Source organism: Silurus aristotelis (genome assembly GCF_946808225.1).
Source record: "Silurus aristotelis genome assembly, chromosome: 14".
In the NCBI taxonomy this organism is placed as follows: domain Eukaryota; kingdom Metazoa; phylum Chordata; class Actinopteri; order Siluriformes; family Siluridae; genus Silurus; species Silurus aristotelis.
In genome coordinates, this window is record NC_139587.1 from 3,455,370 (window position 1) to 3,476,747 (window position 21,378).

The 21,378-nt window shown below is 38.2% G+C and overlaps 1 protein-coding gene across 4 annotated transcripts in view; it reads right to left on the reverse strand.

Annotated features, from left to right (window-relative positions):
- The window catches only part of LOC310736789 (alpha-1,3-mannosyl-glycoprotein 4-beta-N-acetylglucosaminyltransferase B), a 34,879-nt gene that overhangs the window by 6,242 nt on the left and 7,259 nt on the right, over positions 1-21,378 (reverse strand). For all 4 annotated transcript variants that reach the window (XR_014536668.1, XR_014536669.1, XR_014536670.1 and 1 more), the window contains exons 2-13: positions 20,010-20,186; positions 18,105-18,215; positions 16,456-16,589; positions 14,386-14,432; positions 12,057-12,170; positions 11,878-11,953; positions 11,266-11,380; positions 9,928-10,058; positions 8,196-8,303; positions 7,809-8,002; positions 4,455-4,533; positions 3,834-3,909 (exon numbers count right to left, since the gene is read on the reverse strand). Coding sequence is in view for 1 of the 4 variants with exons in the window: in XM_083560622.1 (XP_083416748.1) it covers positions 3,834-3,909; positions 4,455-4,533; positions 7,809-8,002; positions 8,196-8,303; positions 9,928-10,058; positions 11,266-11,380; positions 11,878-11,953; positions 12,057-12,170; positions 14,386-14,432; positions 16,456-16,589; positions 18,105-18,215; positions 20,010-20,186 (1,362 nt within the window). In the remaining 3 variants the exon portion in view is untranslated. The remainder of the gene's footprint in view (positions 1-3,833; positions 3,910-4,454; positions 4,534-7,808; positions 8,003-8,195; positions 8,304-9,927; positions 10,059-11,265; positions 11,381-11,877; positions 11,954-12,056; positions 12,171-14,385; positions 14,433-16,455; positions 16,590-18,104; positions 18,216-20,009; positions 20,187-21,378) is intronic.

Sequence of the window (21,378 nt, forward strand, 5' to 3'; positions counted from 1 at the left end):
GATTGCAACAATAAAGTTGTAGCAATACGAGAATAAATTAATAGCACAATGAGAATCAAGTTGTAGCAATACGGGAATAAAGTTGTAGTAACACAAGAATACATTTGTAGCACTACGAGAAAACAGTTGTAGCAATACGAAAATAAAGTTGTAGCACTATAAGAATAATCTCTTGAGCAATTTCGACTTTATTCTCGTAATTATGACTTTATTCTCATAGTGCTACGACTTTATTCCCGTAATCTTAGATTTCTTTTTAGATTCAAGGTAATTATAAGAAAAAATAATAATTATAAGAGAAAAATTGCACATTTCTTGAATTGAGAAAAGAAGAAAACGTTGTTATATTTGACCACAAGGTAACGCACTCACAGAATTTCTCCGGCACATTCTTTAGGACGTTCTTGCTCCTGAAGATTATCGTGACGATACTTACATGCTTTACTACATGTTCACCTTCACCTTGCATTTGTCAGTGAGTCACAGGCAAACAATTGAAAAATTCCTTTGATAAGTTTTGTGAGAGCATAAAATTGTTGGGTACAAACTCAATTCCTGTTTGGTGGCTTCGTTCTCATTCGCTGGAAAAAACTGGAATCGCCAGTTTGGTGACAATTAAAAGAAAAGAAACAAAGACGAAGGAGGAACCCAACATGCCGACTAAGAAAACATGTCTGTAGCGATATGCACATATTAATACATCAGAGTGAGACTTTTTTACACCCGCAATGGCTGACAGATGAAGAGAAATTGATTTGGTCTCTGACATACTTAAAAATCCATTTTGAAGAAAAGCTAGACATCGTGAGGAGATCGGCCAAACCCTGAAGCTAGCTAGCGTGTCTCAGCCCAGGGAAGGGTTTGTTCACCACCTCCAGACCAGTGAATACGAGCGGTACCACTGGATTACAGCCTCTGAAAAGTGGTGCAATTAGATTAGGTTGTATTGTATTTATTTTGTAGGTTTTTGTCATGTTATTAGACAAATATTGATTCTGAACTGCTCCAGATGATGTAGGTGCACAGTTGTGGTTGTAGTGTAGAGGTTTGGAGTCTGGGTTTCTTGCTTTAGTAAAATAGGATTAATCCTCCATATGTGTAATGCCACTTGTTGTTATATCGTGTTTTTATATAGTATTGATGGTTCTAAAATTGTGATGTGATAGTGGTGGTATTAAGAGGTGGATTAAGTCAGGTACGTCCCCACTGAAGGCCCAGGTACCAAATGCACAACCCACCAGTGGGAGCTTTGGCCCCTCATAATAATTCTCCTGACTTCTCTTTTTTGAAGTTTCTTTATTGAAATTTAAATATGTAGCAATTTTCCACTTATTAATACATTTTTTATATTAGTTTAAAAGATTGTTAGATGATTCAAAAGAATATGGCATCAAAAAGTTCATTTCCTGGTAAATTAAATGAGGTTTATCTTTCAAGCAGACATGGTTATTTTAGTTTCACCTAAGGGTAAATAGCTTGGTGGCATTTAAAAACAATAAATTATGCTCTTATCTATGTTCTCTCTCAGTTGAGGTGTGGCCAGGTGTGGTCACAGAGTTTTAACTGACACCTTTGAAACTTTATCCTGTTGTGTATTAAAAACTAAACGTTGCTGTGTACACAAAATGCGGTTCTCCAAAAGCAATGAGTTTGCGCAGCTTGCTCACAAATGTGTATTTTCACTGGAAATCTGCATTACTATTGTATAACATATGCGTTCAAGTGAAACGAGGTGCAGGAAACAATCTATTTCAGTAAATATCCTGCAAGCAAACACAGCTGGTTTGGTGGTATGCAAACTGTAGCCAAAGCTGAGAAATTTTTAGAAATATTCGGTATAGATACTGCATGTGGCTTAAAAAAAAACACTATTTAACCGCTTATTTACTATTAAAATCTTTTGGTTGCAGGCTAACCATCAATACAGGGCATGGAGAGGGTGTTGTTTTTTATTCAGCTGTTTTCGCTAAAATATAGACTCAACTATTAAACTGAAATGGTTTTGTTTAGAACCAGCGCGTGGTATTTTGCAAATAAACCCAGTTGGAATGATTGCAGATGAAATGGCATATTTTTCCTCCGCTATTTTGCCTTAAATGAGCAAATAGAAGGAGGAGAACCTTACATGGGTTTTCTTACCACTGCTATGCTGCTGACACTCAACTCATCTTTTCTTTCCCTCCCTCAGATACCACAGTGTCTGCTCGGATCTCGGCGTGCTTGACAGACATATCTGCATGGATAAGTGCTCATCGATTAAAGCTCAACCCCAGCAAAACAGAACTGCTGGTTATCCCAGGTGATTCATCTCCATGTCAAGATCTCAGAATAACTCTTCATGACTCTCTGCTCTCCCCTTTAGCCACTGCTCGCAACCTTGGGGTAACTATGGACAATCAACTGTCCTTCTCCTCACATGTTGCTAATGTGGCTCGTTCTTGTCGATTTCTTCTCTACAACATCCGAAGGACCATGTCTGAACACAGGCTGCCCAGGTGCTTGTTCAGTCTCATGTGATTTCGAGACTGGACTACTGCAACTCTCTCCTGGCAGGTCTTCCCCTGAACGCTATTCGTCCACTGCAAATGATCCAAAACGCAGCTGCACGATTTGTGTTCAATCTGCCCAAGTTCTCCCGATGCTTGCCCACAAGGCCAAAATTGGACCAGCACTATCTTACCTCAGAGACCTCATCACATCTCGCACTGCACCACGCTGTCCAGATCCTCCAGCACTGCTCCACTGGTACCACCTTCTCTCTGAATGAGAGGTAAGTAGACTTCAAGGCTCTTCTCTGTTCTGGCACCGAGGTGGTGGAATGAACTTCGGAACTCTAGATGTCCGAACAGCAGAGTCCCTGACTATGTTTAAGCGACGGTTGAAGACCTTCCTCTTCTTGAAACACTTAAATTAGCACTTTCCAAGTTTGCTTTGTAAAAATCCAGATTTGTAGTCTGATTAAGTTGTAATATAGCGTACCAGTGTAGATTTATTCATTGCTAGAGACTCAAAGCATTTTGTACATCGCTCTGGACACAGGCGTTTGCTAAATGCCGCAAATGTAAATGTAAATGTAAACTTCATGCAATGAAAGAGTTATAGACTCTATAGAGAAAAGTATTGGGACACCTTTTTTTTCAGCTGTACGTGGTTGTTTCCGAAATGACCTCATGACCTTTGGATTTAAATTCCAATATACCAATACCATTTGAAAACATTTGGCGCATCATAAAATGAAAAATACAACAAAGGACACCCTGAACTGTTGAGCAGCTAGAATCCTGTATCAGACACATGGGACAACAATTGTCTCATAAAACCTCAGCCACTGGTCTCCCCAGTTCGCAGATGTATACGCACAGAAGACAGGATGCTACACGGTGAGGAACATGGTCCTGTCCTAAATTTTCTGAGATCTGTTGCAGCCATCAAATTCAAAATGACCTTATTTATCCCTTTAAATGGTATATAGTCTCTATTAAAACTTTTTTTTGCTTCATTGTGAATAGAACATGAGTTTATGAGATTTGCAAATCTCATATTCTGTTTTTACCTACATTTTAGTGAGTCCCTAATTTTTTGGAATTGGGATTGTCATAAAAATCAATGAAGTAATAATAAATATTTTGATTCATGTGACTTGTAATCTTAGCGTACCTGTTTTTTTTTTTAAATATTACAGTGCATACAGTGAATCTCTGGTCTCGTCAGCCTCTTGACCCAGTCATAAAGAAGCCATTCAAATCCTTGTGTCATGCAAATGTTATGTGGAGGCAAAAGAAGACACGAGTGACCTGAAGCAAATTTAAAACAAACTTGACAAATGACAATACCTATTACAATGAAGCCGTCGGAGGAAGGTTTGCAACATGGGAGAAGTCCTTGCTTGACATGTTCCCTGACAGACAACTGAAACACACACACACACACACACACACACACACACACACACACACACACACACACACACCAAACAAACACACACAGAGTTTAGATATGGGGCAGTAACTGAAAGTACAATGCCAGTAAAGCTAAAGTGCAACAGGAAGCGTCCCGAAGCCACAGACACGCTGCCTTGCTGTATGTTTGTGTCTCTCTCTCTGTGTGGAAGGAAATTGCACTCTAGTATAATAAGTCAAAGCACTCACACTCACATACCCCCACACACAAGCACACAAGCACACACACACACACACACACACACACACACACACACACACACACACACACACACACACACACACACATACACTTACTGTACTTCTGAGAACCTACTTATAGCATAATTACTAATGAGGCCAACTAATGCTAATTTTTTGAATACTTCGTCCCCACCTACAACTGAAAAACCTCACACACACACACACACACACACACACACACACACACACACATAGATCATGCATAGATAGTGACATAGAGTGCATAGAGTTTGTGAAAAAAGTGCCACTTACATCACTAGGTAGCACCTGCACGCTGGTGTTGTAAAACTTATCTCCATTTGCCTCGATATTTCCACTCCTGAAGCGGTACCTAGACACACCACACACACACACACACACACACACACACACACACACACACACACACATGCATACACACACGCATACACACACACACACACACACACAGGTACATTATACATGACAGAAAACGCCCAATGGCCAAGCACTTATGCATTTATGACATTTACGAGTCCAGAAATGGGTAGCAGCTGATAAACAGCTCATTGAAAAGACCAATTATTAAAAAAGTTGCACCGAGCCAATAACTCATATGCATGAGGAAACCTGATCTAAGCTTCATGACCGCGTAAAAGCTAACGAAACAGGAACAGCTGCTGAACAACCTAATCTGCTAATACTCTATGCTAAAATACCACTTCACCTTCTGATTCCTACAAAAACAAAACAAAAACAACCAACAAATCACATCATGTGCAAGAATCAACACAGTGACTGTATCATGAATATAGGTATAAATTCATTTTTTACTTAAGTCAAGCTTGTTTTTCTTGTAAGACCATCAACAGCGTTATATAAAAAAAAAAAATATTCGAAACACGAAATAATACCGACTGCCATAAAGTCAGTAGAAAAAGGGAATATCCTTTTGAGGGTAATGATAAAATAAAGCAGTTCAAACAGAATAACCTTTTCCAGTGAAAGGCCAAAAATCGAGCTTGAATGAAAGCTGTGGGCCAAAAGTGAATGTTTACTTATACCTCCTGTCATTTATCATTTTATATTATTCAAATATATAATAAATAATAAATAAATAAACAGCAAGCATGGCTAAAAACATATTCAATTAAATTTATGGTACAAAAGAGTTCAATGCGTAATACAGCTATTCAAGCTATAATACACCTAAACCATTACCTTGTAATATCACTGACCTCTAAAAAAAGACATGAACATTTTCAGAATTATGATGTAGCTGAGATGAAAGTGAGATTGCTTCTCAGTTCACTCGTGTTCAATTTAATCAGCTTATAGATGGAGGTACTACTGTAGTTCTCTCAGTTAATAAAAAAGTTATCTCAAAGTAGAAATGAAGATCTGTGTCCATTATATAATTTTTCTTCTATTTTCTCTTCTCATATATGGCATGGTGGGTCAAATCAAAGGGCCAACTTTGGATTAGGGGCCCTAGTTTGGGCATCTGTGCTATAGAAAATGTGTACACAAATGGATACAAGTTTGGGCTTTTCAATATTAAACACATTTAGATTATTAACATTATCTCATATACCGTAATTTCCGGACTATAAAGCGCACCCATATATAAGCCGCACCCACTGAATTGTACAAATATTTTTATTTTGAACATAAATAAGTCTATACCTGTCTATAAGCCGCACCTGTCTACACTGAAACTAATGAACTTTACACAGGCTTTAACGAAAGGCACATTACACGGTGTAACGGGTAAAATATGTTGCGCTTCCTTTAGGAGCATAGCGGTATTTTGGGAATAGCATACCACTGCATTTCCGGTATTACTGCGTGTGTTCAAGACGAGGATTATGTCCTTATTATTTTCTGATGCTCATTTCTAAGTTTCTTTGACTAAACCGTAACGCTGTTGCCAAGAAAAAGAAAAAAGCACGAGTTTTGGAAACCTGTCTGTGCTTATATGATTTCTGTTGCAACTGGAGTTAGCGAGCTCTCCCTTCACCCAGACTCAACGCGTTACAACGACTTGTATCCAGTAGCCTACCAAGAAAGTCATTGTTCACTGTCCTTCTCCTTCCTTTCACAACTATTTCTCTCGGGAGTTTTTTTTGGCAACGTTTTTTCTCCCGAAGCCGTGCAGCTCAGAACACAGGTGAGGTGCGCTTTTTCGTTTCCGTTCGGAAATTTCATTGATCTAATGTTATGGGGCTCAGTGTTTTTTTGGCTTGAAGTTTGTGAAACCGGAAAAAAACCCAGGAAAAATCCATAAATAAGCCGCTTCGTTGTTTAAGACGCGGGGTTCAAAACGTGAGAAAAAAGTAGCGGCTTATAGTCCGGGAAAATACGGTAGATACTTTTATGATACATAATACAAGTTATGCTATAAAATCTTTGCATTTTTACATTTGTAAAATCTAGACATTATATATTGCACTTGTTATTTGTTACTAACTAGAACTGCTTTATGGATTCATTACCAGTTAAACTGACTGTTCGGTGGTGTAGATTGAAACATTAGGCAGAAAACAAATCTGTTTACATCGCTGCCACGGTGTAGTTTATATTTAAGTAGACTTGTAAGTGTCACATTGTATATTCAATAGAATGCAGAATGGACGATGCGGCCATTTACGAATCACAGCTTTTGAATATGTTGAAACTGTATGGAGTTTAAATGCACACACACATTTGCGTAATTGGTTGCGTGTTAAAATCACGCTCTTTGAGAAACACACACAGATTTGTGCTGTTGCCAGAGGTAAACATCCTGTACTCAGAGATGTCCTTATTTCACACGTTAACTGCGTATTGATTGCGATCTGCTAAGAGAAACACTACCCATGGGACGGCCCTTTCGTGTTTCCTCTTGCTTGCATTCGAAATGTCATAAAAAAAAAAATCTGATCTCTGGTTTACTGTAGGACACACATTCTCCTCTGCCAACGACTCCCCTAAGTAAATATACTCAGCTGCTACGATTTATCGTAGGTTCACTCTGTTGCTCTTTGAGACGCAGACCTGGAGGGGGAGGACATCGAGACAGGTTCTCAGGAGATGCCAAAGTTGAAAATAAAGAATTTAAAGGATTTGTTTTGTAAAATCGGCTTCAAAAACAGCTGCATTTTCTCTATGATTGTTTCCCCCTTCAGTATCCTAATGTGTTTTCTGGAAGTGAGGTCACAGAGGCGACCTCAAATATGATTAACGTGCAGTGTGTAAAGGAAAACATTGGACCTACACAATGATTATAATGACTAAACTAAAATAAATGCAGAACCTAGGGTTAACAGAATATCAATCATTTATGTAAAATGAAAGTGACAGTGGGTTCATTGGAAAATATGTTGACCTTGGAGATGATTGAAAACTTGGAAGGTACAGTAGTTACATCATGCAGGTTTGCAAAAATGCAAAATAATTTAAAATGATGACATGGGCAAAGGCCACACCTCCTTTACTGACTAAGCAAAAGACCACACCTCCTTCACAGTACTGACCAAATAAAAAAGCCACACCTCCTTTACAATACTAATATAATTAAAGGCCACACCTTCTTTACAGTTCTGACTTGCACAAAGTCCACACCTCTGTTCTGAGGACAGTTAGTTTCACTGACTTAAATGCTCTCACCTTTTAACGTTTTGAGGCGTAATGAAACGGATCAGGATGTAATCTTCTGCGCTGGGTGAGAAAGCCCACAGGAAGTCTTCACCTCTATAAGCTCTGTCCAGAGTATGACTCTGATGGAACTTCAAATTGCTGCTCAGCTCAGCAGGGGGGTTGGAATGAGCTTTAAACAGGACCTGGCTCCCGAAGTCTTTATCCTGTAAAATACCACACACACACACACACACACACACACACACACACACACACACACACACACACACACACAGGGTCAGATAGACTTTCAGACAGAATCTGCATTACTAATTCATCAGGATTAGTCAATGTTATTTCTAGATTAAGACGTGTTAAAAATTAATGAAAAAAACAAGGCAGGAGAAGAAAACTCACTTTCAGGTTCTGGATTTTTCCAGGCAGGGAGGAGTGCAGACCCACATGTTGAAACAGAGAGGGCTTGAATATGCGCTTCATCTTTGCCTTCTCGTTGTCACAGTGTTTCTGTAAGACAAGAAGAAACCTGTTCATGAAGTATCTCTTTTTCCAAGTCTTATGTTTACACACTTTCTGCTTGATCTGGACGGATCTGCTTGATCCATCCAAAAGTTTGAAATTTATTTTTCCTTTACTTCGGGTTCTGTAAATGTTCGCCAATTTCGCCTTGATAACGATCCTTCAAAATACGGTGACTTTTCTAAGCGTAAGCGCCTGTTAGTTATCTGTGGAAAAGTTGATGCATGGATTTAAAAAAGTGTGCATCGGATACAAGTTGGCATTTATAACATGCTGCATCGGTTTTAACATATTTGCATCGGTGAAAACTTATTTATTTATATATAGTTATTAGTAGATGTACTACACCTTTATTATTTAGAAAGTGACTAATAGTTTGTGACCGATAATACATACGTAGATTGATTTCTCCTTATTAAACTGCTTTTTGAGTGCCTTCTCTCAGCACCGCTGCTGCTACGTGAATATGACGCATCACAACACTACAGAGACCGAGGCGTGTCCTGAGAGTCACATAGAATACAGATTAACATGGCAGAGGTAGAGCTGTAACTTCCTGGAGACAGACTTTAATGTATCGTATCATTGGCTATGCCTCAGTTATCAAGGTAGACCTTCAGATTTATTTGCACCTTGCATGTCAATGAGTAACATGCACAGTAAGTGGAGAAAGATGAACTTAAGTATCTAATGCTGAGTTACACAAAAACACCGCTTTCTTTTTACGCTGAATTTTTTATTCCAGCAACAATTGAGCAGGTTGAAAACACTCTCTCAATTGGATTCTCCTTTTTTTTCATGTTTTCCCATGTCGTAATGTAAAAACAGAAATATTCAAAAGCTAAATCACATTTGTAGTCATTCATTTCAGAGGTGCACAGTGCTCAAAGCGATGCAATAAATAATCTGAAACATTATAGCCAAAAGCGTCTGATGTGTTTACTTGTGTGCAGTGTAGTGAAATCAGGTTTCTCTGTGTGATTTTACAGGAAATAAATAGTCTAAGAAAAGCGTGATTCTAATGTGAATGTGATGATGGACAAAAAGAGAAGAGATGAAAAGAAGCAAGGGGAAACGAGAGGAGAATAGATGCGAGGAGAAGAAAAGAGAAAAGAGGAGACAGGAGAAGAAGAGAATGAAAGAGAGGAAATGAGATGAGAAAAGAGGAGAACAGACAAATAGAAGAGAAAAGAAAAAAGAAGGAAGGAAAAAGATGGGAAGAGAAATGAGGAGAATAAACAACAAGAAAAGAGAAGAGAAGAGAAGAGAAGAGAAGAGAAGAGAAGAGAAGAGAAGAGAAGAGAAGAGAAGAGAAGAGAAGAGAAGAGGAGAAAACAAAATACAAGAAAATATTTGAGCAAATGAAAGAAAAAGAGAAGAGATGAGATGAGCGAAAAATGTAAGAACAAATGAAAAAGAAAGGCAAGAACTGATTTGTATTATCCACTAGCACATTTTTAAGAATATTAGGAAAAAGTCCAATGAGCACTTTGGAGTTCCTGCAATTGTTTTATGATTCATTGGAATCTGACGTCTTCTTTAACCCCATGTCCATGGATTGCATTGTACCTCATAAGGGACACACAAAAAAAAACAAACTAAAATGTCTTACGCTGTCCTTCTCGGGGTTACACACTTTGACCCAGAGGATGTGATCCAGCAGCCAGTCGATGGGTTTATCTTTGTGAAACATCAGAAAAAACTCCACAATGGTGGGCAGGTCCGCCGTTCGGAAAAGCTTCCCTGTAAAGCAAGCGGAAAGTGTATAGTGTGTCAGGGAGTGTCTGTTCAATTCGTATCAGACGGAGGCGATAAACACGATGTAACTGTGAGTTCATGAATACGTGCGAAACACTGACGCCGTACTCTCTGTCTCACTGTGTGCGTTTGTGTGTGTGTGTGTGTGTGTGTGTGTGTGTGTTCTCAGGTTCTGTCTGTTAAAGAAAAATGCATCTCCCATCGTATCAGTTCAGTTCTCTGCTTTGTTAAAGGAAGGTGAGAATCCACCAAACTGATGCTGAAACGACAATCCAGAAAACAACAGATACAATAGCAGAAAACGTGAGAGGAGAAGAGAAATGGTGATCAAAGGTAAAGGAAAGAAAACAAAAAGTACAATTGGGAAGAAGCAGGAAGAAGAGGTGAAGGGATGAGTGAAGAAATATAACAGGAGTGAGGAGGAATAGATGAGGAGAAAAACAGTAAAGAAAAAAAGAGAGAGAGAGAAAGAAAGAGAAAAAATAACAGGAGAAAAACTGAGAGAACAAATGAGAGGATGAGAAAAGAAAAGAATAATAAATAGAATGAGATTGGAAAGGGAGAGATGTCAGGATCTTCCGGGCACATGGCATGCGCTTCCAGTTTTTTCCTATTCCTGATCCTGTTCCTGATCCTATTCCTGATCCTGTTCCTGATCCTGTTCCTGATCCTGTTCCTGATCCTGTTCCTGATCCTGTTCCTGATCCTGTCTGTTTTCTCCATACTCCTGCTCGCATCCTGCATTTGGGTCCTCACTCTCCCAGTCACCCGTGATTTCTGACAAAATAATCTGGCCTTGCATCTTGTCCCGCCTTTCTCTGACAGAAGATGTAAAAAAGAACTGAGAAACAAGGAGAAAGAAGAAGAAAATAGATGAGAAGAGAAAGGCTGACAGATAAGAGTGAGGAAAAATACAAGAAGAAGCGAGAAGAGACAAGGAGAGAAGAAGAGAGTAGAGGTGAGAGAGGAGAAGAGAAAATCAGAAGAGGAGAGAAGAGAAGAAAAGAGAAGATCAGAAAAGAAGAGCAGAGAAAAGATGAAGAGAAGAGGAGAAGATCAGAAGAAAAGAGGAGAAGATCAGAAGAGAAGAGAAGATCGAAGAGGAGAAGAGAAGATCAGAAGAGAAGAGCAGAGAAAAGATGAAGAAAATAGAAGAGAAAAGAAAAAAGAGAGGAGTAAAGAAGAAACGTACCTATGAAGCCCAGGCGTGAGAACTCCAAGAAAATCCACTGCTCCATGTGAACTCTGCTGATATACTCCTTTATAGACTCACTGTATCCCGACTTTGCCACAATGTCATCCTCTAACTGCAATGACCACACACACACACACACACACACACACACACACACACACAGAAAAACTCGTAAAAGAGAATAGTAGAGACCGAAAGAGAGAACAAGAGAAGAATGGAGAAGTAAATAAAAGAAAAGACGATCAGAGGAGAGAAGAGAAGACAAAGAGATAGGATGAGAGGAGAAGAGAAGAGGGGAAAAGAGGGGATGAGAAGAGAACAAAGAAAAGAGGAGAAGAAAAGAAAGGAGAGAAAAGAAAGGAAAAAAGAAAATGCCTCGTTTTGATTTCACTTGAAGTAAAAAAAAAAACTCTGAAAGTTTCTCTCAGGTGTCTTTTTTTTTTTCAGAAAGATCTCCTCACTACACGATTCTCCTCAGGCCTGTAAAATGCCTGACGCATAGTTTCTATACTTTTTCCACCCTTTGTTTGTTTCGCTGCCGAGGTGTAAACGACACGACACATGCTCGGTGTGGTTGCTACGTTCTTCGTGCGATGTGCAGGTCCTCACCTGAACGTAGTATGCACCCTTGTCTTGGGCGTACATCATCAGGAAGCTGTAGTCTAGGTTTTGTTTAGTCCTCCACCTGATACACAAACACACACTTCCTATCAATATTTATTTTATATATATATTGTTGAATGAAAAAGGGAAAAAAGAAAAAGAAGGAAAAAAATGCGAGCTCATACTTCACTCTTTCACTTGAGTCTCCAAAGGTTTCCTTTAAGTTTGACAAGTTTGGATAGTAGGCAGGAGATGGGGAGATTACTTCAACCAGTCCTGACTTCACATCCTCTGGAAAACTGCACACACACACACACACACACACACACACACACACACACACACACACACACACACACAATGACACATATAAATAAACCATATATTTACAATTCCTGACATAACAGGAACGCTGTCCTAATAATTTATTGTGTGTGTGTGTGTGTGTGTGTGTGTTTGTGTGTGTCTGTGTGTGTGTGTGTGTGTGTGTGTGTGTGTGTGTGTCTCAGGTATTGCGATGTTGCTGTGGTGAGAATGTGACACCGATAAAGGCGAGGCCATGAACACACACACACCCCTACACACACCTACACACACACACTTTGCATGCAAAATGATGAGCCTCTAATTATACACCCACACAATAAGCCGTCAAGAAATGTTGTGCAACATGTGAAGCAGGTGTTGAAAAACCGCTAAATGCTGCTGCTCCTGTTCATCTCATAGCCGGGAATCCGAATGGTTTATTTGTTTTTGGTTTTTTTGTCTTTCTTTCTGCCTCCACCCTTCATTCAGGTCCTTAATACAATACAACAGCTACTGATAGAAAAAAGCATGAAGGCTGGCTAGAGTCACACTAGAGTTTCAGAATGCAAACTTTTATTGTTTACCTGCCGCAAATATATTTAGCAACCTGCTACGACAATGTTGATTTCTGTGCTTCCTTCATCTTGCATAAAGTAAAGTTTACGCTGTGACGTATCATGCCTTCATGTGATAAGTTGATTCACCAAACTGGAACTTTAGAACATGCAAACATTCTCCTCACTTCTTCTGCTTATACATTTACGCCATTCGGTAGACAACTCTATTCAGAGCGGCACGACATAGCGGTGCTGGGATTTGAACTTGTGACCTTCTGATACATAGTCCAGTGCCTTATCCATTGAGGTACCACCTCCTTATACATGTCAAATGGAAGCCAATGGAGAAGGGGGAAAGTTTTCCAGGGCGAAAACGTGCTACAATTATCTGCCCTGTTCTACATACATTAGCACAGACACCAATGATGTTTTACATTTTCTTTGTTATTGCCTTTTTATATAATACAAAAAAAGTAATTTTATATTGAGGAAACATTTACTGTATTTTAATGTGTAATATTTTACTTTTCACCCCACAACATTTCAGAAAAACCTGCGATTCGCTGCTAATCTAAAGTGAAAACGTATGTGTCTGTAGAAAACTCTTTCCATAGTAGAATTGGCAGCCATACGGTATGTAGGCTTTACATTGAATGGAGTGGAAGATCTCCTGCTTTAGAGCTTCAACCCTATAAAACAGCTTTGAGGTGAGATGGAACACTGACCGCACCCAGACCTCCTCATTTCTTTACATACATCAGTACCAGTGAAGCTAAGACTTTACTAGCTTTTACTTTTTAGCATCGCAATCCACATTTAGTCCCACTTTGATCTTATAATTCCCTCCACTCTTCAGGGAAGAACGTCCACTAGATTTTGGAGTGTGCTTGTGGACATTTGTTAGTAAAGACGACTACTGATATAGGTGAGGTAAGTCAGTGTGACAATGGTGTTCAGTAGGGTTGAGGATTAGCGCTCTATAGCAGACCACTCAAGAGCTTCATGGAGCTCACTTTGTGCACAGAAGCACTGTCATGCTGGAACAGGTTTGGGTTTCCAAGCTCAAATGAAAGCCAAAAACATCCTACACAATTGTGTGACACGGTCAGGTGTCCCAATACTTTTGCCTATATAGTGTAAGTACAGCAATGGTCTACTTCATCCATCACTGCAGTTGAGTAAACACAATAGTTTACATATATGATCATTTTTTAGCTGAGATTATGGATGAGCCATATGACACAAAAAACTTTGTCCTATGTTGTTTACAATATTTACTAAATTCATCCATTAAAATATATAAGGCTTTAAAATACAGACCACATAAAACAAATTTGTCTCCCGCCCACAAACATGGCCCTCCAACTGCAAGTATATTTCATATCAGTAAAAAACATTGCACTTGTAAGTCAGTTTGTCTGCTCTGATAAGAAATATTATGCTTTTACATAAAAACCATGAAAAAAAAACACGCCGGTTGTGTTGTAGTATCCTGTGCATCACAGAATTCGTTTTCTGAAAACATTGCAAGGCGTGAATGAGTGCAGCTGCAGATTAATACATAAATAGTACATTGCCTACAAAACATTTGATTGTAGCAAAAGTATTATATTATTACTAGCAACACAATTATAATTTTAAAAAGACTTACTTCTCTTGAATGGTCTTTGCAACACTCTTTACAAATTCATTGTCTGTCTGTGAGGGAGGAGAAAAACACATACAAATAAATATTGTAAATGTAAATATTAATTCACTACATAAAATGGTCATATAAATATACCATATAAATATACAGCATATAGCAATGAGTAATGGCTTTGTTCGGATTCTAGACGGGGAGATAAAACCTGTTCTGAAACCTGTTTCAGAACTTGTTCTGAAAAAGAAAAGCTTCTAAAAATAGCAAACCTCAGCAAAAAACTTTTTTTGTTGTTTTTTTTTTTTTTTTTGCAGAAGGAAAAGGTCACAGATGTGGACAGAAAGTTGTGAGTTTCTGCAAACTAGTTCTGTCCTTCACTCAGATAAGACCATCAGATTTTTTTGTATATGTGATTGCAGTGTGATTATTTGTAATTGTGATATTTTACAGATTTTTTATTTTTTTTTTACACCATCCTACATGTTTCATCACAAAATCAAGGGTCACAAATTTGTATGAAAAAAAATTATAATAATATTATATAATAAATAATATTTTATATATATATATATATATATATATATATATATATATATATATATATATATATTTAATTAAAAAATGTTTTATTTTACTAGTCATAATTGTATTTTATTTAATTTATTTTTTTTGTTATTATATATACACAGTGAACTCCAGTGTACGAGTGCCTTGTAGCTCGAGAATATCGGTGTATGAGCGTTTTTACTAGTAAAAATCTTTGTAAGAATACGAGCATATTTCGGTAAGACGCATTTCTTTTGACTCGTTTGTTTTCAGTCACGCATTCTGCTCATCCCCATGTTTCACGCTCGCTCGCTTCATAGACATTGTTCTGAGTGCGTTCTAGTCATTCTCTTGTGTGAATATTGTGCTTTTTGTCTGTTTGTATAGTGTCTTTGTTTTTTTTCACTATAAATTTAGCATCATGGGCCCAAATAGTGTAGTGATGGCGATGGCGATGGCGTTGGAAAGAAGGTTGTAAAAAGAATAACCATTGAAATAAAGAAAGAAATTGTAGAAAAGCACGAAGGTGGCGTACACACATGAGATCTTTGTCTGCAATATGCATGTCTAGTTCAACAGTAAGTACAATCATGAAGAACATTAGATTTAGGCATGAAGCATTTTTTAAGTAAGCGATCGTCTGAGGTCTGGGAACCGATTCATTGCTTTTACATTCATTTTTATGGTTAAAAATTTTACATGAGCATATGGGAACACGAGCAGTTTTTTAGGAACTAATTCATCTCCAACACTGGGGTTTCACTGTATATATATTTATATATATATATGATTTACTACAGTAAAAAACATTTTGTAAATAAAGCAGATTCTTGTGATTATTAAGAAGTATTTTTATCATTTCTGGAACTTTAAAAACCACTAAAGGTGTCAGCACTTTCTGCCAGCTGCTTTCCGGTTTTCTTATTAATGTGACGCATTGTTTTTTTTTTTGGTGGTTTTCAGTTTTTAAAAAGAGCTGAATAAGAGAAAAATGTTTAGAGCTGCTTTAACATCAGTAATCAGAAATGGATGTAATGTCATTCTTTGTTCATCTTAAAAAAAAAAAAAAAGAAGTTGTCTGTGGAATACAAAAAGAAATCAAATGGTTCAGGAAGCACATTTACTGTAAATGCTAGAACTTTATGGTGGGAGGAATAACAGGGGCGTCAATATTTGCCCACAGCGCATGCTTTACTTACACTTACGTGTATGGAGCACATCTATAGTCTATAGTAGAGGAAGTCAAGAAATAATCTAAATATGGTGTGCGAAAGCAGCGAGAGAAGTGTGTGCCGTTTCATAATTATCGTATATTATAGTATTTTCATTCTACTTTAGGTTACGTTCAGAAAGTGCATTACAACTTTTTTGTTTTGTCTTTCATGCTTTCACAACTTAATATATGTATGTAATCCCACAAAAGCAGAAGTAAACTCCCCAGAGAAACCTCAGAGGAACACTAGAGAAACCTCAGAGGAACATCACCCAGAGGACCCCCAGAGAAACCCTAGAAGAACACCAACCGTCAATTACCTCTGCCACAAAGACGATGATGACAATGTCCGACTTCTGCTCAGGCGTGAGGTCGAAAAGCAGAGAGCTCACTGTTTTCACGAGATAACTCTGTTTCTGTCTGCGCACCGTGGGAATCCCGAACACTAGAGACACTACGAAAACACACACACACACACACACACACACAAACATTAGATCCTGTTCACCACAGCTTGACGGTTCCTATTTAACCACTGGAGCTACAATCCAGCGGAGAAACAGCAACATGAACTTAAACTGGATTCCTGTTAGATTCCTGTTCCTCTTTTACCTACAATTTGAGTACGGTTTAATGATCAAATGAGATTCACGTGCGTACGGTGATACAGGAAAAAAGTCACTTTCATGTGGGATGCAGTCAAATATGTGCAATTTGATCCCGGAGAGTTCGGTTTTATGAGTAAGACACTCGACTGTTATTGTATACAATACTACAAAATGAATTTTGGCAGCTCTCAGAGAGCAACAAGGACGTTTACGCATTTAAACATCGACGTGAATTTAAAGTGAGTTCGAGATTAACTCAAGAAATGTTAGAAATGAAGAATTAGGAATAAATAGGCAGAATACACTAAAAGATTTGCAAGATAATATACATAAGTGTGTACGAAGTGGTTTTAAGAGGTTTCGAGTCTAGTTTTTGAGCATACGAACAGATGTCAGCACAAGGCCTCACGCACAGTCACAGGGAGCACCGATTTTTATAAGCCAGTGTGGCAAAAGCACGTGCCATACCACTTCTGCTATTCTGAACACGTGAGCACCCTGTCACCGAGCTCTCCTCACACGCTACTCCTCACTACTCACCAGATTTGGCTCCAACGCAAAGGTCGCTGTTTTTGACACTATTTCCGAAATCCAGTGGTGTCAGGAAATCTGGGGGCGCTGAATTGCTGTGCAAGGGGACTATTTTGTAGGTGACAGTGTGAAAACGTAGACAAATAAAAGACGTTTTTTGTAAACAGAGCTAGTCTCCTTTTATAAAACCATTATAGATATATTAAAGTAAAAAACGTGAAAGTGCATGCAGCAGCTACAGTAAATGAAGCTTAGTGAAAAATAGTTTTTACTGTAATACTGTAGCAGGATTAGGGGATTGTTTTGGTGATGGCAACTACAGCTTTGGAAAAGAAGCTGCACCTCAGTCTTTTGCATGTGACTTGATGGCGCTGTACCTCTTTCCTAATGTTTTTAAGGACAAAACCAGGGTTAATGGTGTCTTAAATAATGCTGCTGGCTTTTGTTTGCAGTCGTTTAGCATGTACTGTATGTCCAGGATTGTGCTGATTAATGCGCTAATGATAATTCAATTCAGAACTTCTTCTCAGTTAATGTTCTCATGAACTTTATTTGTAACTTTATTATAAAGGCCAATATTTGCATGCCACAAATTACCCATAACCATTGTTTTATTGAATTTATGGTTTATAAAGATGAAGGTTATGAAGGTTCATCATGTTCAGGTAGCAGGTGACATCAAGTGAGATCTGAATATTTACATGTTGGAATTTGCATGTAGTTTTGGAACGTGAGTAAAGATTTCTCATTGCATGCATTAGAATTTTGCACATTGCAAACATAAAGTGAAGAAGCTCCAACAGAAGATGCTGAGACAAAAATAAACTGACCTCTGCTGCGACTTTGCCCCAGGTAAACCCTTGGCTGAAGGCTATCATGGTTCTGTTTGAGGTGGGGCAGGTACAGGAGTGCATAGGATTTTGGAGACCAAAATGATCTAGCTGAAAAGGAAACAGAGACAGAGAGTAAGTAAGAGAGTGAGTGAGTGATTATGTAAGTGTCTGAATGAATGAGTAAGTGAAAGAATGAGTAATAAGTAAGTGAGTGAGTGAATGCATGTGTAAATATATATGAGTGAGAGAGTGAATAAATGAGTAAATGAGTGAGTGGGTGAGTAAGTGAGAGAATGCATGAGTGAATGAAGGAATGAATGAGTTAATAAGTGAATGAATGAGTGATAAGTAAGTGAGTGGGTGAATGAATGAATGAGTGAGTGACTGGGTGAGTAAGTGAGTGAATTAATAAGTAAATGAAGGAATGAATGAGTGAGTTATTAAGTGAATGGATGAGTGATAAGTGAGTGAGTGGGTGAATGAATGAATGAGCGAGTGACTGGGTGAGTAAGTGAGTGAATTAATAAGTAAATGAAGGAATGAATGAGTGAGTTATTAAGTGAATGGATGAGTGATAAGTGAGTGAGTGGGTGAATGAATGAGCGAGTAAATGAGTGAGTGACTAGGTGAGTAAGTGAGTAAATTAATTATTGAATGAATAAATGAATGAATGAGTTATTAAGTGAATGAATGAGTAATAAGTGAGTGAGTGAGTGGGTAAATGAATGAGTGAAAGAAGCAGTTATTAAGTGAATTAATGTAAATGGTTGAGTAGGTGATTAAGTGCGTGAATAAATGAATGAATGAGTTATTAAGTGAATGAATGAGTAATAAGTGAGTGAGTGAGTGGGTGAATGAATGAGTGAAAGAAGGAGTTATTAAGTGAATTAATGTGAGTGGTTGAGTAGGTGATTAAGTGCGTGAATAAATGAGTGATAAGTAAACAAATAGGTGAGTGAGTGAATGAGTGAGTGATTGGGTCAATTAATGTGATTTTGTATTGTAATTATGTATTAAGTAAGTGAATGAGTGGTTGAGAGAGTGAGTGAATGAGTGAGTGAACATGGGTGAGAAAAGGAGTTTATAAGTAAATGGTTGTCTGAATAAATGAGTGATTAAACGAGTTAATGAGTGATTGAATGCCTGATTGAGTGAATGTGTGAATGAATAAGTGAGTAAGAGAGTGAATGAGTGAATGAATGTGTGAATGAATAAGTGAGTAAGAGAGTGAATGAGTGACTGAGTGAATAAATGTGTGAGTGAATGTGTAAATGAATAAGTGAGTAAGAGAGTGAATGAGTGACTGAGTGAATAAATGTGTGAATGAATAAGTGAGTAAGAAAGTGAATGAGTGACTGAGTGAATGAATGTGTGAGTGAATGTGTGAATGAATAAGTGAGTAAGAGAGTGAATGAGTGAATGAATGTGTGAGTGAGTGAGTGAGTGAATGTGTGAATGAATAAGTGAGTAAGAGAGTGAATGGGTGACTGAGTGAATGAGTGAATGAATGTGTGAGTGAGTAAATGTGTAAATGAATAAGTGAGTAAGAGAGTGAATGAGTAACTAAGTGAATGAATGTGTGAGTGAGTAAGTGAATGTGTGAATAAATAAGTGAATAAGAGAGTGAATGAGTGACTGAGTGAATGAATGTGTGAGTGAGTGAGTGAATGTGTGAATGAATAAGTGAGTAAGAGAGTGAATGAGTGAATGAATGTGTGAGTGAGTGAATGTGTGAATGAATAAGTGAGTAAGACTTGAATGAATAAGTGAGTAAGAGAGTGAATAAGTGACTGAGTGAATGAATGTGTGAGTGAGTGAGTGAATGTGTGAATGAATAAGTGAGTAAGAGAGTGAATGAGTGAGGATGAACAGGTCTTGCTGTACTCCCGAAACAGAACTAACCTGTGTAGTTCACTAAGATATTCCTTGAGGAGTTGCTGACAGTTAGATTAGCATTGGTGCTGTTTAGGTACTTGAGTTTCTCCAGCATTTGAGACAGCCTGTATGACAGTTCCTCCCCACGCTGCTCCGCTCTTATTAGCCTCCAGTAAACATTGTGGAATTGGTCAGGAGTGTAACCTAGACCATAAAACCAAAAGACATTAAGTTCTGTCAAATGCAAAAGTTTTACAATATTACATTTAACAACAGTTCCTCCTCTTCTTCCCTTTTAGGACAGAGTTTAGGGAAGTGTCGATATTCACTGTACTGTTACAGTGTTACTGTTAAAAGCACTGCATCCTCACGCCGCTGGAAATAACACAGTGCAGCACACATTAGGACACATGAGACACATATTTCAGCTTAAGAGTTGATGTATTTGAGTCATTTTTAGCTTTTTGGAAGTTCATACTACATCATATTAAATCTCAAATGAAAGCCTTTGATTCTAAAAATGTAATTTCAGGCTGGGTTTAAGGACACACAGAAACGCCCCAGTGACTAGAGGAAGTCTTGTTTTCTCTAGATTGTCCCCAAAGAGAACATGTGGGTGACCACCAGTGCTCGAATTGACTCAAGTCTTATGGGGGGGTTGGGGGGTTTCCCAGTTGTCAGGGTGGGTGTGGGGGGTTCTTTCTGTCAGATTCAGATATTTACAATGTAACACAAAACATTGTGAAAGTGTTTAAGAGCCTGTTTAAGGACATTTTTATTAGTTAAAACATCAAAAGGATGGCAAAGTATCAGGCGATGTCAGGGAAAGACATACATGTTAATGTGTAACTCTTCCACCTGGAACAGAACATAGTGGTCTGTCTGGTTTCGTCTGTGCTTTCCTTCCTGCAGTTGAGCAGGAATCTTTTGAGCGCAAACTCAAATATCTACTGGATTTTTGGCTAATTCTTCTAATACTTTTATCTGAGCACCTAACTGGGCCTATTAATAATGAAAATTATATATATACATACATACACATATATAGTATAATATATTTTTTACTAAAATATTTTTTTTTTTACTTGTCATTGGGGGGTCCCCGACCCGCCCCTCCCACCCCAAGCCCCGGCTCAATTCGAGCACTGGTGACCACTGATAAGCATATTACATTTTTTTTTTTGTTATCGATTGCCACCACCAGCCGGCTCTTCCCTATCACACAACGGCTGCCAGTCATGGAAAATAAAAGGCTGACACATGCTTTCTTTCAGAGACTCCAAGCCAACCACGATATCATTACGACTACAAATTTAATTACGACCCACTTTTCTATACATGAGTATAAAATCCCTCCCAGTACGACAATACGGCTGGTAAGTTTTACTCTTCCAAT